The 18,254-nt window shown below is 42.9% G+C and overlaps 1 protein-coding gene across 6 annotated transcripts in view; it reads left to right on the top strand.

The window, feature by feature from the left end:
* The window catches only part of dpp6a (dipeptidyl-peptidase 6a), a 1,472,261-nt gene that overhangs the window by 1,153,422 nt on the left and 300,585 nt on the right, over positions 1-18,254 (top strand). For all 6 annotated transcript variants that reach the window (XM_043690726.1, XM_043690728.1, XM_043690729.1 and 3 more), the window contains exon 5: positions 13,595-13,669. In XM_043690726.1, the coding sequence (XP_043546661.1) occupies positions 13,595-13,669 (75 nt within the window). The remainder of the gene's footprint in view (positions 1-13,594; positions 13,670-18,254) is intronic.

The following is an 18,254-nucleotide window of genomic DNA, read 5'->3' as shown; positions in this document are numbered from 1 at the left end:
CTATAACAATTACTTGTCTTTTTGCTCCCCCCTCTTGAATGGCCTTCTGCACCATGGTGCCGTGGTCAGCTGGCTCATCCTGTCCAGAGCCCTTTTCCTCATCCGTACAGGGAGCAAGAATCTCATACCTGTTGGACAAGGTCAAGGGCTGAGGCTCCTGCACTCCTGAACTCAGGTTCCCCCTACCTGCCTCACTTACAGTCACACTCTGATGTCCCTGATCACTAACTGGATGTGAATTACTTAATCTCCCAGGTGTGACTGCCTCCTGAAACAAAGTGTCCAGGTAACTCTCCCCCTCCCGGATGCGCTTGAAGATCATCAACTCTGATCCTGAGTTCTTCCAGCAACCAACACTTGCTGCAGATGTGGTCACTGCCGTTCACAATGGGATCAGCCAGCTCCCACATCATACAGCTACAGCACACCACCTGACAGCCATCTCTGCTTAGTTAATTACTTTATTTGAGTTAAAATACTTGCTGATACCTCTCTGCTATAGTCGTTTTTTTAAAAAAAACAATTAATAGATAAACAGTACTTAGTAAGGGGGTTAGAGGAGGAGGGCTTATGCCCGAAACGTCGATTCTCCTGTTCCCTGGATGCTGCCTGACCTGCTGCGCTGTTCCAGCAACACATTTTCAGGTTAGAGGAGGAGGGCAGGTGGGAGACACTACGGTTGTAGAGTCTCGGGTTTAGCCGCCTTCCTGATTTATATACTCACTGCTTTCCTTCCCGGCTGTCCCTCTGGTCGTCGTCACTTCCCCCTGCTGCTCCCGCTCTTTCTGTGAAGAGAAAAAAAAACACCGCTGCCCGCTACCGGTAAGTAATTTTAAAACAAACTGTCTCACCTTAGCTGTAGCCTTCCGGGTTCGTTTAAACTCAGCTGCTGCTCGCACTCAAGTCTAACAGTTACTAACAGTTACCTGCGTTAAATTCATTCATTTCAGTTCCCATAAAAGTCAGGAATTATTTAATCAAGCTACGCTGACCTAGGCAGTACAAAGATAAATCAATTCTTTCCCATCAAACTCACAGAAATGATCAATAAGTTCCACCAATTATATTTTCTCTGCAGTTCAACTGTGGTTGGTCTTGGATTCTCTAAGTATACAGAGTCCACCTACAAGTTTCTAAATGAACAGTCCTGACTCTCAGTCTTCAGTGTCTGGTCACCATTTAATTTCAGACATGATTTTGCCATTAATCATAAATAAAAATGAGCCCAAACACATTCAACCAATTCAATTAATTAATCACACTTTCAACTTCATCTATAAACTCACCAAGGAGAGGTAGTGGCTTAATAGTACCATTGCTAGCTGAATATTCCAATAACTCCACTTTACTGGTTCTCCTTAGAAGCTTTGGTTCCATTCCATCTGACCCAGCTCTGTTCTTGCCCCACTGAAGTCTGCTGTCAAGCAATTGATTACAGTCAGTTCGTCTGTAACGCAATGGTTGCATTCTTGTGTGACACCAAATACAGAGAAATTGTGCTTTAGAAACATCGCTTAAAGTGTTGGCAGTGTAATCGTGTTACATGTTTTAAAAGTCTGCGCTGTACAAACTGTACCACCAATTCATTGATCTCGTGACAGCAAATTTGCATTGATGAAATGCGCATTACAACAGAACAACCTCCATTCTTACCCCAGATTATCCAAAGAGCAGGAGAGTCGACATTTCGGGCAGACATCAGGAATGTTGAGGGGGGAGCTTCACAGGGTAAGTGCAGAAAGGTTGTTTGCCCTTTGGGCACATGTCTGGGACCAGAGGACATAACCTCAGGGTAACAGGTTGCATGTTTAAGACAAAAATGAGGAGGAATTTCTTCTCTCAGAGTGGTGTGGGGTGTGGTGAATCTGTGAGATTCTTTATCACAGAGGACTTTAGGCGTTGGGTCACTAACTGTATTAAGGACTGAGTCAGACCAATTTCTAATGTAACAGGGAATCAAAGGTTCTGGAAAAAAGGCAGAAAAGTGGAGTTGAGGATTATCTGAAACAAACACAGAGAATGTTGGAGGAATTTGTGGAAAGCATCTGTGGAAAGAGACACAGTTAATATTTTGAGGCCACACGTACTGGGCTCAAAACCATGCATTTTTCTCTTCACCCAATGCTACCAGACCTCTTGCATTTTTCCAGTATTCTCTGTGTTTGTTTCAGACTGCCAACATCCACAGTACTTTGCCTTTATTCGAGGATTATCGGATCAGCTATGATCTCATTGCATGCTGAGCAGATTTGATGGGCTGAATGGCCTACTTCTGTTCCTACAGCTTATGGTCTTAATGACCATCTGCAGTCTGCCAACGTAGGTGGCGCCATCTTCTCTCTGCTACCTCATTCATTCCATGAGTGCCATTGTACCCATTTCCATGATTGCATCCAGCATCTTCCCTCAAGAAAATGGCAACAGTGGAAAAATGAGATTCTTGAATGTGGAGAAGAAAAGTCCAATCTCAAGATTTTAACTGCAAGATGAAAATCTCATTAAGAGTCATCAACATACTATCAAGCAGCTCCTGCTCGGTAGTAACCTGCTCAGTGATACCCAGTTTGGGTTCCACCAGGGTCACTCAGTTCCTGATCTTATTACAGCCTTGTTTCAAACATGGTCAAAAGAGCTGAATTCCAGAGGTTAGGTGAGAGTGACAGCCCTTGACATCAAGACCATATTTGACCGAGTATGGCATCAAGGAGCCCTGGCAAAACTGGAAAGAATGGTATCGGGCAAACACCCTGCTGTTTTGTCATACCTGGAACATTGGAAGATGGTTGTGGTTGTGGAGGGTCAGTCATCTCAGCTCCAGGACAGGTCTGCAGGAGTCCCTCAGGGTCGTATCCTAGGCCCAACAATCTTCAGCTGCTTCATCAACAACCTTCCCTCCATCATGAGGTCAGAAGTGGGGATATTCGGCGATGATTGTACAATGTACAGCACCATTTGCAAGTCCTCAGATACTGAAGAAGTCCATGTTCAAATGCAACAAGGTCTGGACAATATCCAGACTTGGGCCGACAAGTGGCAAGCAACACTTGAACCACATATATGCTAGACAATGACCATCACTAATAAGAGACACTCTAAACACTACACCTTGACATTCAACGGTATTACCATCACTGAATCCCCCACTGTTAATATCCTTGGGGTTACCATTGACCAGCGACTCAACTTGACTCACCACATAAACACAGTGGCTACAAGAGCAGGTCAGAGACTAGGGCTACTGCGGCAAGTAACTCACGCCTTGACAGTCCCAAATCTATCCACCATCTACAAGGCACAAGTCAGGAGTGTGTTGGAAAACTCCCCACTTGCCTGGATGGATGCAGCTCCAACAACACTCAAGAAGCTCGACACCATCCAGGACAAAGCAGCCAGCTTGATTGGCACCGCATCTACAAACATTCAATCCCTCCACCACCGGCACACAGTAGCAGCAGTGTGCACAATCTACAAGATGCACTACAAAAAATTCACCAAAGATCCTTAGACAGCACCTTCCAAACCCACAACCAGTTCCATCCTGAAGGACAAGGGCAGCAGGTAATTGGAAACACCACCATCTGCAAGTTCCCTCCAAGCAACTCACGATTCTGACTTGGAAATATACCATCATTCCTTCACAGTCATTGATCAAAATCCTAGAATTCTCTCCCGACCGGCATTGTGGGTCAACCCACAGCATGTGGACTGCAGCGATTCAAGAAGGGCTTGAATCACCACCTTCTCAAGGGCAAATAGTGATGGGCTATCAATGCTGGCCAGCCAGCGACGCCCAAGTCCCACAAATTAATAAACAAAAGCTGTCAAAGACCTATTTGCATGGAATAACACCTCACTTTGACCAAATCTCTCCTCTTTTAAAAGCAGTCTACCGATTTTAACAAGCAACAGGGATGAGCTAGATTCCTGACATGCAGGTCTGGACTCCTCACCACCACCTTTCCTGATTAATGAAGTTCAGCCTCCTGACTGGCTATAGACATCTTTGACCACACATTACTGACAAATGTGACAAGCTGCCTGGCACAGCTGCTTTGAGCATCCCCCTGAGCACAAAGTTAGTGAGTACTGAGAAAGCAAACTAAAAGCCCTGAGATGCTTCCTGTCCTGATCATGAGATGAGTGCCTGCCCTGGTTTGGCAGCAAGGTTGCAATGTAAGGTGTTGATAATTGCAGTATTGAAATGTCGGACTGCATTAAAAGTGAGTCCTGAATGTGTGCTGCTGATACTGTGAGGTTGGTGGGTTTTGCCAATGCAATCCTTTAAGTACAGTGAGTTCGGGTGGTCACTATCAATGGAGTGTGCCCTGAGGTGGCAGGGAATACTGACCAAGATGGATACCCGGAGAAGATGCTGACATATTCTAGCCACCAGTTATTGCTCAGAATTTCCGTTCTCACCCCTTTATTCCCAACTACCACACCATTACTCATACTGTTCAGGGGCTGGGAAATTTCTGTCCTGTGTTGATCTATTTAGCTGTTCTTCAAATATTGAAATACTTTGGGGAAGGACAAGGCATTCACAAGAATATATGTTGTTCGATTCATGCTGTACCTTTGTCCGAGGTTTTATGCTTGCAACTACATTTTTACAAACCTGTTCTCAGGATATGGATGTCACTGGCTAGGCCACCTTTTCTTGCCTATCCCTAAGAGTCAACCACTTTGCTGTGGGTCTGGAGTCACATTTTGGCCAGAACAATTAAGGATGGCAGATTTCCTACCTTAAAAGTCAGTAGTCAACCAGATGAGTTTTTAATAACAAAAACAGAAATTGCTGCAAAATCCCTATGGAGCATCTGTGGAGAGAAATCAGCGTTAACATTTCAGGTCCAGTGAGCCTTCTTCAGATTTTCCAACAATTTATGGTTTTGTTACTGATTTCCACCATCTGCAGTTCTTTCAGTGACAGTAGTTATATAATCACTATTTGACTCATTTTTTTAATTCCACATTTAAAAAAAATACAAACTGCACCATCTGCTATAGTGCTATCCAGACCATTACTGCTCACTGTTCCATATGACTACACCTCCCCTTCCCAATCACTAGACTCAAATCAAATCCACAGAATCAAGAAACATCAAATGTGACTCTAATTTTGAAAACAAAAGTTGCAAGTGATGAACCATCAGATGGTCGACCTGTCAAGCTTACCTTATACTTTTTGAGAAATTATTTGTCAGTATTATAAGGGCTAATCTAAGATAGCTTTATCAACAACATGAGCTAACACCAGCATTTAGTCTGGTTTCAGGATTGAGTATTGGATTTCCGTGAGGAGATGACAGGTCTCGTGACTAGGAGAAAGACAGTGGGTGTCATTTAATTGGAAGTCAGGAAGACATTTGCTTCTAGACGGAAGTGGGTACTGCAGATGCTGAAGATCAGAGTCAAGATTAGAGTAGTGCTGGAAGAGCACAGCAGGTCAGGCAGCATCTGAGGAGCAGGAAAAATTGATGTTTCGGGCAAAAGCCCTTCATCAGACATTTGCTTCTGTCCTACGTACTAGGCATTTGCAGAGGTAATGGCCTAGTGGCATTATTACTGGGCTATTAATCAAGTGCCTCAGGTAATGCTTTGGGGACCTGGGTTCAATTCCTGCCACAGAAGATGGTGGAATTTGAATTCAACATCAACCTGGAATTAAGAATCTATGAATTCACTGTTGATTGTCAGAAAAAAACAATCTGGCTCACTAATGTCCTTTAAGGAAGGAAACTGCCATCCTTACCTGGTATGGCCTACATGTGACTCCAGACCCGCAGGTTGACTCCTGGCAAGTTAGGGATGGGCAACAAATGTTGGCCCAGCCAGTGATGCCCTCGTCCTGTGAATGAATAAAAAACTAAATAAGGTTTAAACCAAGAATGGAGTTGAAAACAGTTGGTTGGTAAACAATACAATAAGTAGTAGGACAAAATCCAGTCTAATCTAAAAAGCAAAAGATGCTGGAAATCTATAACAAAATGGGAAAATGCTGGAAATATTTCTCCAATCAGGCAATATGTGTAGACAGAGAAGTGGGCCTAATGTTTCAGGCCTGGAGATAAAGAGAGCCAGAGAGATTGGGAAAGAAATTTGAGCATTTTGAAAAGGTGTTGATGACAGTTCATTTTGGTGACCAAAGCTTATGATTTATTTGTCCGATGTTACCTGATATAAAGCATGTACGGGTAAACTCTGTTGGATAGGAAAGTGAGGATCTCTTTGCTGGCTAGTTGAGTACAGAAAAAAATATCAATTTCGAAAAAGAAAATAGCAGCCCGGTGCAGAAGTTATTCACTTTTCTATCTTGCCCAAGGAAGGTTAACCAAGATTAAAAATAAATCAGAAAATCTATTTTAAATGAGCTGTAGAACTTGATAAAATGAATCAGCAAGTAAAGAAAAATCCCTGATATCTTTAATGACACAGTGGATCAAGGCATCCTGTGGGGCAGAGGAGTGAGGAATCAATGCTTTCCCAACTCAAATGATTGTTGCTTGGAGACACTTTTATTATAGAGAAACTTAAAATAAGATTCCATTGTCAAATTCATCATTGTTGCTTTATGAAACTTTACTTCAGTGGGGTAACTGAAGTCTCATTGCAGTTAACTGATAAAACTAGGAAAGTGTTGCTGGTGTTTATGATGAATAATTACATGAAGTCCATTCTAAAATGACCTGTGACTCAGCAGGTACCCAGTGACTGTACGAGGCTGCAGTAATGAGATGCAAATTCTACTTTAGGCTAAGCTGCTGTTTGCAAACTGCTCTTTGTAGCCTGGAGAAACTTTTTCCTCTCTCTGTCAGTCTTCTCTGCAGGGCCATGTGGAGCATTGAGGAGAAAGAAGCAGGTTCTAAGTGGTGTAGGCAGCTAAGCATAAGGCAACTCCTGCCTCAAAACTAGGATTGGGTTCTTGGATGACCTTTCAGTTTCTGGGGTCACTTCTCAAAATTCTGATTTTAAATTTAACAAGATTGAGGGAAGTGAAAATATGATGTCCTGCCTTGAGTCCTTGTCTTTCGTGTTTTTCAGTGAACTCACATTTTAAAACCATACAGGAGCAGAAGGAGGCCATGCTGCCCATTGAGTCTACTCTGCCACTTCGAACTCCATTGATATGTTTCTCAACCCCATTCTCCTGCCAGATCAAACCAGTCCCATTTGTCTGCGATTGGCCCATATTCCTTCGAGGCGGAGTCGGGTACTGGAGATGCTGGAGGTTCGAGTCAAGATTAGAGTGGCGCTGGAAAAGCACAGCAGGTCAGGCAGCATCCGAGGAGCAGGAGAGTCGACGTTTCAGGCATTCGCGCTTCATCAGGAATACCCTTTGGGACTGTCGAGGGCCCAAGGGCGTAAACGTAGAGCAAAGTGTTACCTCTTTGTGACAGTGATTTTCTCTCATGAGGGGAGACAATCTGTGGCAAGACTGAGGTAGGCAGATATTTAATCAGCGAGGGAATCGAGGATTATATAGAAAAAAGCAGGAAAGTGGAGTTGAGGATTGTCACGTCAGCCTTGATCCCACTCAATGGCAGAGCAGACTCGATGGCCCTAATGGCCGACCTATGGTCTTCTGGTTGAAGTTAGTTGACGGTCTTGTGCTTCCATGGGTAGATCCCTGCCTCTGAGCTCGAAGCTCTGGATTTAATCTCACTCCCAGGCTCAACGGGCTTGGAAGATGTGTTCATAACGTAGACGGAAAATGTTGGCTATCACCCTGTAAGTCCTTCCAGTGGCAGGCAGGCAGGGAGAGCTAGTCAGTCATACTTGATGTGGACTAGTGCCTCTCAAACTATGGTGTCTAGCAAAGGGCTGCTGACCTGTTCCAGGAAATCTAGCTGCCAATACAGAAGTAGACATGTGCTGTTAGGTTTATTCTCGCATGTAGAGTGTGGTGCTAGAAAAGCACAACAGGTCAGGCAGCATCCAAGGAGCAGGAGAATCAACAGCTCGGGCAAAAGCCCTTCATCAGAAAGGGCCGAATGCTGCCTGACCTGCTGTGCGTTTCCAGTACCACACTCTTGACTCTAACCTCCAGCATCTGCAGTCCTCCCTTTCACTTCATTCTCATGTGTACTCAAGTTACAAAAGAGGAGTACAGTGAAAAGTGTATAATGTCGCCAATACATAGCAACATCTTAGGTACCAAAAAAATAGAGAAAGTAAAGAGAATAAAGTAACACTACATGACAGGTCGAGAGAGTATAAGGTAGGAAAATAAGAAACAAAGCTAAAACACTCTGCCTTGTGCATCATTAGATGTGGGAATGCTCTAAATCTGAAATAGGGTCAGATTGGAAGAATCCTGCCTGGTCAAGTTCAGTGCTTCTTTAAAGCAGTGATACACAAGTGAGTGATGAAAAACTCCAACCAATACTGAGACTTTCAGCTCGGGTGAGTCATGGCTCAACGCTAATGTCCTCACCTTGAGAGTCTAAAGGCTGTGGTTTCTAGTTCCAATCCAGTGACTTCATGCAGATCAGCATGAGCACTAACAGAATGCTGCACTGTTAGAGAAGCTGTCTTTGAAATCTGCGAGTAAGCAAAAACCCCTGCCAGCTCTTTCAATTGGATATAAAAAATTGACTGTTTTTAAGAAGAGCAAGTTTTCCTGGCTGACAAGTTACAATCAAAAACATCTCAAAAATAGGCTTTCTGTTCAGCATTGCTGCCTCTCTGAGCTTGCTGCGTGCAAACTGGATGTTGTGTTTTTGATTTGTTTGTGATGTTGATTTCAAAAATGCTCAGTTCGTTGTAAGGTGCAATACAATAGGTATTAGCTACAGAAAACTGGTATTTACAGCACAAGTTGCAGACTGAACTAGCAGTGGACATGCTACCTGAACAATCACCTTTAATGTCACATCCTTGCCTTTTTCTTTTATTCTTTTGGATTCTTCTTTCACTGTAGACTATCCATTGACGAGAAAGCCAAACTATAGGCAGGGACAGAGCAACATTGAGAGACAAACAAAGACAATGTGAGCAGAAACACTTCTGCAGCCAATAAGACTGGTGCCTAAGACTGATGTACTTAACCAGTGTGTGGGTTACTCCTTTTAGAGAGCAATCCTGTCAGCATGTACACCTGAACTATAGTTACCTCTGAACTATATGACATCTGAACTATGTGACCTCTGAACTATATAACCTCTGAACAATGTCAACCGGCATCAATCCCTTTGATGTTCTGCACAACACCTTTTGCACAAAGTTCAAGTCTAATGCAACTACTGTCCTGTTGCCTTTCTAATATAACTTTCGAGTCTGGCCTGAGATGTTCTCATGGGTCATGGGAGCCTGATGGGAATTTTGAATTTTTTGCAAACCTGACTGCATGTTACACTTTGACTGGAGCTCAGCTCCTGTCTGCAGCTTGGACACAGCAAAGGTTTCATATTTAGGTTGAAAGAAATGGAAGTCATTTTGACTTTGGTCAGTGCTGTAAAGTGAGTCGGTAAGGCTTCAGCTGTCGCCACCTTTAGATTTGATTTATTATTATCTCACGTATCTAGGTATAGTGAAACATTGTGTGTTGCATGCAATACTTGCAGATCATACCATACAAAGTGCATTAGGGTGAATGAACAGAGCGAGGAATACAGAGTTACACACGGCTGCGGAGAAGGTGCACAAAAAGCAAGGTCAACATTAGATTTGAAATTAGAGACGTCCATTCAGAAGTCTAATAACAATGGAGAAGACACTGTTCTTGAATCTGTTGGTACATCTGTTTGACCTTTTATATCTTCTGCCTGACAGAAGAGATTAGAACAGATTATAACCGGGGTGGAAGTGGTCTTTGACGATGTTGGCTGCCTTCCTGAGAGAGTAGGAAGTGTAGATGGAGTCCATGGATGGAAGGTTGGCTTGTGTGATGGACTAAACCTCTTTGAGCTATTAAAGAAAGTGGGAGAGGGACTTCTGTGGTACAGTGGTCGAGTGTCTACCTCTGAGTCAGAAAGCAAATCCCACCTGATCCAGAGGTGGCCGTTAACGTCTTTGAACATGATTTTAGGAAGATGGTTGGCTGTATTGATATCAAAATTAAAACTATATGCAAAGTGATCTTAGAGAAAGACCTATCCTTGGTTCCAAAAATTTTAAATGCCCATCTTTCTGTCCTTGGATTAAGAATTTGTACAGTTGGAATTCTCAATATTTATGTTTCCTGATTTTTGGTATTGCAAGACTCTAACTGAGTAAGGAGAGTTCAGACACCAACTTTGCATTTCCTTACCTGTAACATAGGAGTGGTATATCAGCTTGTAATTTTAATACCTTTTTTAATTAATGTGACTCTTCCTTGAACAGCCTATCAATCACTTTTCTGTTGTCAATTGTGTTTGTCTATTTTTGTTACGCTGTAAGTGTCAGGTAGTTTCATACTTTTAACCTGATCACTTAATCAAACATGAAGTTTTGGATGTCTGACACAAACAATTCAGCCTTTGTGCTGTGAATGAGCACGATGGCTCAGTGGTTAGCACTGCTGCCTCACAGCACCAGGATCGTAGGTTCAAATCCAGCCTCGGGAAACTGTCCATGTGGAGTTTGCACATTCTCCCTGTGTCTGCATGGATTTCCTCTGGGTGCTCTGGTTTCCTCCCACAGTCCAAAGATGTGCAGGCCAGGTGAATTGGCTATGCTAAATTACCCATAGTGTTAGCTGCATTAGTCAGAGGGAAAAGGGTCTGGGTGGGTTACTGTTTGGACGGTTGGTGTGGGCTGACGGGCCTGTTTCCACAGTGTAGGGAATCTAAAATGTCCTTTTGTTTTACTGTATGGTTCCCTGATACTGTTATGCTGCCGGGAGAAAGTGAGGACTGCAGATGCTGGAGATCAGAGCTGAAAATGTGTTGCTGGAAAAGCGCAGCAGGTCAGGCAGCATCCAAGGAGCAGGAGAATCGACGTTTCGGGCATGAGCCCTTCTTCAGCAATTCCTGAAGAAGGGCTCATGCCCGAAACATCGATTCTCCTGCTCCTTGGATGCTGCCTGCCCTGCTGCGCGTTTCCAGCAACACATTTTCAGCACTGTTATGCTGCCCTCTATCAATGGTCTATGTAATGGAACAATGTGGCTTTAATGAGGAACATGTAGAGATGGCCTCAGATTTTATCTGTCAACTGGAGGCATGGCCAATTTAGGGAGGCTGATGTTTCAGCCCATTCACTGTGAAAAGCAGTCAGCATCATTTCTGAATGTTGAACCTTCTTCCAGATTCTGAATAGGATGTGGGTTGGAAAGTTTGATTAAAAAAAGCTGCAAGATTTTATAAAGTTTGGGGACTTGTTTTCTATCCAATGAATTTACAGATTTGGAGATTAAATGTGATTGAAGTCTTGTTCACCGTTCAGTGAGTAGCTGAACAACACAGGTCAGGAACTTGTCAAATATATACAGCACAAGGCAGCATAGGAACAAGTCTGCCCCGATTTCTAATCCTCATTTCGACCCATTACTTATTGCTGATGACATGGCATCTGAATCTCTGTTCACCGCCTGTTCATGTGTCTATCAAAATGTGCCTTAAATGTTGCTGATGTGCCTCTTTCTACCATCTCCGCTGGCAGTGCATTCCAGGCACCCACTACTCTTTGTTTGAAAGATTTTCTCCACACTTTTCCCCTAAACTTTTCCCAAAACTCTCACCTTGAACCTGTGCCCTCTTGTAGTTGACCATTTCGCACTAGTTTAAACGCACATGAGTAGCACTGTCAAACTGCCTGCCAGGATATTGGTGCCCTTCCACTTTAGGTGCAACCTGTCCTTCTTATACAGGTCTACCTTCCCTGGAAGACATCCCAATGATCTACATGTCTGAAGCCCTCCCTCCGCCACCAGATCTTTAGCCACATATTCAGTTGTACTCTGCCTTTGTTCTTAGCCCCCTGACATGTGGCAGTGGAGTAATCCCGAGATTACTACCCTAGATATCCTGCTTTTTAATTTATTACCTAAATCCCTGAATTGTGGTTGCAGGATCCTGTCACTCCTCCTACCTACAGATTGTCATTTGTGTTAATATGTACAATAATGTCTGTCTGTTTACCCTCTTGTTTCAGGATGTCCTGTGTCCACTCAGAGACATCTATGACCCTGGCATGGGAGGCAACATACCACCCTAGAGTCTCTCTGGTGGCCACAGAAGCAGCTATCTATGCCCCTGACTATCAAATCTCCAATTACTATTGCTCTACTCTGCTCTGTCCCTCTCCTCTGTACAGAAGGGTCAGTCATGCTGCCACTGCTCTGGCTGCTGCTGCTGCTGTCACCTGATGGGCCATTGTCCCCATCAGTATCCAAAATGGATTAATTGTTTGACAAGGGGACAGCTGCAGAGGATTCCGGCACTGAGTGCCTAGCGTTCTAGCCATCTACTTCCCTGTATCTTTGGTGTTTCTATAACTTCTATCTGTGACACTCTCCACCATTTGTGTGCTCCTTAACATGTGAGGTTAAGTCTAATCTCAAGTCTTGAGCCGGTTACAGGGAGGAAAAGTGCCAAGATTTCACATTTAGCCACTATCGAATGGGTGTACAAATTTCAGTCTAATAATTTTGGGATAAGTTCAGTTGTAATGCCTACACAGTCCTGCTGCAATTTTTGATAACCTTCCTCACAGTCCATGACTCTAGTATTTGCCCAACGATAGATGTTAGACCAACTAACTGGTAGTTTACTGCTTTCTGAATTCCTCCTTTTTTGAATGGAGTATGTGCAATCACAGTTTTCTGATCTTTCCAGAATGTTGGGAATTGTTGGATGTTTGCATCCATTTTCTCTGCAGGTACTTCTTATAAGACCCAAGGATGCAGGCCAATGGATCCAAGGACCTGTTAACCTTCTGTCCCTTCAGTTTTCCAAGCTCTTTCCTTCTAGTGATCATATTGATATAAGTTCCTTTTCTCTTTTTGTATTTTGACTTTCCATTATTAAGACCATAAGATATAGGAGCAGCATATGGCCATTCATCCCATCGAGTCTGTTCCCAAATCAATGCAAAATGACGCTCATGGCAGATCTGATAGAGCTGACTGGTGGAAGGTATGTGTGTCAAGGATCAGTGCTTGGACCCAATAATCCAGGAAAGGGCAGCGTCACTTTAACATTTGTGCATGACGTCAAAATGACGATCATGGCAGATCTGATAATCCCCAATTCCACTTTTTTGCCTTTTCCCCAGAACCCTTGAGTCTCTTACAGTTGCAATGCCTTTACTGTGAAGACAGCTACAAAATGTTTGCTCAAAATCTCTGCCAATTCCCTCTTCTCAACCTCTAATGGACCAAGAAAAGGGGAAAGTTAGTGAGGAGAGACTGAAAAATAAAATAATGTGGCTCCCCTAGCTTGCATTAGCTGCCATGGAAACAGAATATTTTCTGATAGAAAATTCATGATCGAGATGGTTTTATGCTCATTGATAGAATGCCTAGAGTCAAGAAAGAAATTTAATGGTCCCAATAACTTATGTATGGATGATAATACTTGGCTTCAAAGTATATGCTAATGATTTAGATGACCTGATTTTCTAAGTTGAGCTATGATTACTTAACTTAACCATTTCTTTATTTTAACAGGAAGAATTTAAAGTCAGCAGATATGAAGTATCACCTGATATGAAGTATGTGCTACTTGCGTACAACGTAAAAAAGGTACGTTCAGACTTTGGTTTATGTGGTGGCCATTTTACTAAAAACAACATCCAATTCAGTATCTTCTCATTGCAAAAATATGCATTATCAAGGCTTCATTATATTCTCATTGTTAAGTTCGTTCTTGAAAGTAATTTCATCTTTGAGGTTGATTGTGATAGTAAAGCTGTAAATAGAGAATTCTTTTATCATTTGTAAGTGGGACGTAGGTATTGCTGGCTAGGCCAGCACTTATTACTATCCCTAATTGTCCAGAGGGAGCCAACCACATTGCTGTGGGTCTGGAGTTACATGTAGACCCAACAATCAACATCAGTTTCATTGGCATCATTAGACTCTTAATTCCAGGTTTTTAATTGAATCCAAATGCTGTGGCAGGATTTGAATTCGCGTGTCTGGGTCATTACTGGGGTATCTTGTTTTATAGTCGAGAGTGTGGTGCTGGAAAAGCACAGCAGGTAAGACAGGATCCGAGAAACAGGAGAATCAACGTTCCTGATGAAGGGCTTATGCCCGAAACGTCAGTTCTTCTGCTCCTCAGGTGCTGCCTGACCTGCTGTGCTTTTCCAGCGCCACACTCTCGACTCTGGTCTCCAGCATCTGTAGTCCTCACTTTCTCCTATCTGGTTTAATAGGTTCATGCTAATGCCATTAAGCCATTGCCTCTCCTCAATTATTGCTAATACTATTACTTAGATGAAACCTAGTCAGAATGTTCACCAACTCCTTGGCCTTTTGTGAAAACCATCGGCTGCACGTAATGACTGAAATTCCTATCCAAAAGTATGCACTTGATGTGTCAGTAGTTTCAGTGGATAGTTGACTATTTTTATGAAACACAAGATGCTGTGATTGAAGAGGACAAAATGTCGCTTTCTATCAAAGCATGATGGAGCGAGTGACCTTGTGAATATTCCTATGTAACAGTACAGAAGCCACCAAGACCTTTCCCTCCTCAACACACCTCGACTGTTCTGGTTCAAGTGAAAGTAGAAGCTGGTGATTAAATGTCTGGTATATTCCAATGAAAGAAAGAGCCTGCATTTGAATAAATCATCGAGTGTTTGCTCTATCACTGTACCATCCGACTGGTTATGAACAATTTGAACAATTTGAACCCTCACTGATGAAAAAACAGAGAAAACTGAAAGAACTGCAATACTGTAATTCAGAAACAAATACAGAAGTTGCTGGAAAAGATCAGCAGGTTTGGCAGCATCTGTAGAGAGAAATCAGAGATGACATTCTGGGTCGAGTGAGACTTCCTCAGAAGATTCGCCTTGTTCACTTTCCACAAGAATCAGGAATTCTCCATAAAATGTAAAGTGAACTGGAATAGAGCTGACTGGTGGAAGGTATGTGCGTCAAGGATCAGTGCTTGGACCCAATAATCCAGGAAAGGGCAGCGTCACTTTAAAATTTGTGCATGACGTCAAAATGACGCTCATTTTAGTTCATACAGAGGAGGATTGCTGCAAAATAAATGAGGACACTAGTAAGTTTGCAGATATAGGTTTACAAATGCATATTACTACAATCTAGATAAATGTAATGTGAGTGACTGTGTGGAATGTAAACACCAGTGTAAACCATTTTGGTGAGTGATGTGTTTCTGTGCCGTAAATTCAGTGCAATTCACTATACTTAATTCATGATGCAAATTAAGTCCAGCACTCTTGCTGTTGCACTTGTTGTTGTCATGTGAATGGCAAAGCAATAGTATGTCCAAAGACTATCCTTCCATCACACTTGAATTCAATAAAAATCTGGAATTAAGGATCTAATGATGACCACAAATCTATTGCTGGTGGTCGGAAAAACCTCATCTGGTTCACTAATGTCTTTTAGGAAAGGAAATTGCCATCCTTACCTATCGCATTCCCAATGCCCCTCCCCAAAGTCCCTCCTCCCTACCTTTTATCTTAGCCTGCTTGGCACACCCTCCTCATTCCTGAAGAAGGGCTAATGCCCGAAACGTCGATTCTCCTTCTCCTTTGATGCTGCCTGACCTGCTGCGCTTTTCCAGCAACACATTTTTAAGCACTGATCCCCAGGATCTGCAATCCTCACTTTCTCCATCCTAACCTGGTCTAACCTACATGTGACCCCAGACCCACAGTGATGTGGTTGACTCTTAACTGCCCTTTGGGTGATTAAGGATGGGCAATAAATGCTAACCTGGCCAGCGATGCCCTCAATGGCATCCACCATGAATAAAAAAAGACCTTGATCTGCTTTGACTACTTGCCTCACAGATCGTGCTGTAGTACCATCTAATGAAAAAGAGAGCAGAACTTGTGACCTGAAGTCACACAAATTGTCAGGCTTGCCTGGAAGGAAGTGTGATGAATCATAATATTAATAAAGAAACCCCAGGACCCATGAACCGCCAAATCACAAAAATATCACAGGGTGCCTGAGTAACAGTTGACTTTGCACTACATCGCTTACATTCAGAGAAACTGATATCCGCAAGCATGCCTTATTTGTAAAAGAAAACTTTATTGTCAGGAAGCATTCCTACACGTAGGCTTATTTCATAATGAACAGCACCACCATTGTCAAATGTTTCTCCTTTAGATGCAGATTTTAACATCTGTCCAAAAAAAAGTAGCCAAAATCTTGCATTTGCACCAGACCTGAAAGGAGGGACAATGCCTGCTGGGAAGGCTTGGCCACATTGATCAATCAGGCAGAATCATAGGTTTGCTTAATATTTGACATTAACAATTCTGATTAAAGGTCATCTCATTCTGATTCATTCACTTTGTTTCTCACCACAGACGCTGCCTGACCTGCCCGGTATATCTAGCATTATTCTTTTATTTCAGTTAGTGCATTATTTGTCAGTCAAAATTAATATAAACAAATACGTTTCGATGTGCTGGCAAAGGATTCCTGCCTCACCAATTTAATTATCCCACCCAGTCAAAATTGGCCAATGAGCCTTTATTGTGGTAGCCAATCTCACGGTTTTCAAGCAGTTAATGAGCTGTTTAATCACCAGCACACATGAAAAGCCCTCAAGGAGAACTGTGCAGTGAGGAAATCAAAATGTAACTAGACCATGTCCAATATGTGAACTCAGGCATCCTTCTCAACAGCATCTCTGGCAAATGAGATTAAAGGCAAAAAAAACCCAAATGCACTCAAGAGGTTAATCATCATTGCGGAGAAAGAAATTGAGTTAATGTTTCTGCACTTTTTTTTGAATTTTAGATTTCCAACAACTGCAGCTTTTCTTCTATAGCATGCACTGATTTTACAGTCAAGAGATGAAGGAGCGTTTGGCCTGTTTTGATTGCTTGGGGTGAGCGTGTTAGCCAGAAAATAGGGAGAAATTTCATGCTCTCATATAAAAAATGAACTTGCAAAATGGCTGTGTAATTGACAGACAAAGTTCTACATTCATCAATGCAAAGTGGTACGCTTCAGTAGAAAGAATAAGGAACCTAAGAACTAGGAGCAGGAGTAGGCCGTCCGGCCCTTCGAGTCTGCTCCGCCATTCAATAAAATCATGGCTGATCTTTTCACGGACTCAGATCCACTTACGCACCCTCTTACCATATCCCTTAATTCCTTTATTTTTCAATAAAAAACTACCTTAGTTTTAAAGACATTTACTGAAGTAGAGACAACTACTTCACTGGACAGGAAATTGCATCGATTCACAACCCGCTGGGTGAAGAAATTCCTTCTCAATTCTGTCCTAAATCTGCTCCCTCCAATCTTGAGGCTATACCCTCTTGTTTTAGTTTCACCTGCCAGTGGAAACAGCCTCTCTACCTCTAGCTTATCTATTCCCTTCATAATTTTATATGTTTCTATAAGATCCCCCCAATCTTCTGAATTCCAAAGAATATAATCCCAGTCTACTCAGTCTCTCCTTATAAGCCAACCCTGTCAAATCTGGAATCAACCTAGCGAATCTCCTCTGCACCCCCTCCAGGGCCCAACCTAGCGAATCTCCTCTGCACCCCCTCCAGGGCCATTACATCCTTTCTCAAGTAAGGAGACCAAAACTGCACACAGTACTCCAGGTGTGGCCTCACCAGCACCCTGTACAGCTGCAACATAACTTCTCTGCTTTTAAACTCAACCTCTTTAGCAATGAAGAACAAAATTACATTTGCCTTCCTAATTACCTGTTGTACCTGCAAACCAATCCTCTGAGATTCATGCACAAGGATACCCAGGTCCCTCTGCACAGCAGCATGCTGCAACCTTTTACCATTGAAGTAATAGTCCTTTTTACTATTACTCCTACCAATAGAGTCATAGAGTCATAGAGATGTACAGCATGGAAACAGACCCTTCGGTCCAACCCGTCCATGCCGACCAGATATCCCAACCCAATCTAGTCCCACCTGCCAGCACCCGGCCCATATCCCTCCAAATCCTTCCTATTCATATACCCATCCAAGTGCCTCTTAAATGTTGCAATTGTACCAGCCTCCACCACATCCTCTGGCAGCTCATTCCATATACGTACCACTCTCTGCATGAAAAAGTTGCCCCTTAGGTGTCTTTTATATCTTTCCCCTCTCACTCTAAACCTATGCCCTCTAGTTCTGGACTCCCTGAC

This window comes from Chiloscyllium plagiosum, chromosome 5, assembly GCF_004010195.1.
Source record: "Chiloscyllium plagiosum isolate BGI_BamShark_2017 chromosome 5, ASM401019v2, whole genome shotgun sequence".
In the NCBI taxonomy this organism is placed as follows: domain Eukaryota; kingdom Metazoa; phylum Chordata; class Chondrichthyes; order Orectolobiformes; family Hemiscylliidae; genus Chiloscyllium; species Chiloscyllium plagiosum.
This window is presented reverse-complemented; position numbering and strand designations above follow the sequence as displayed.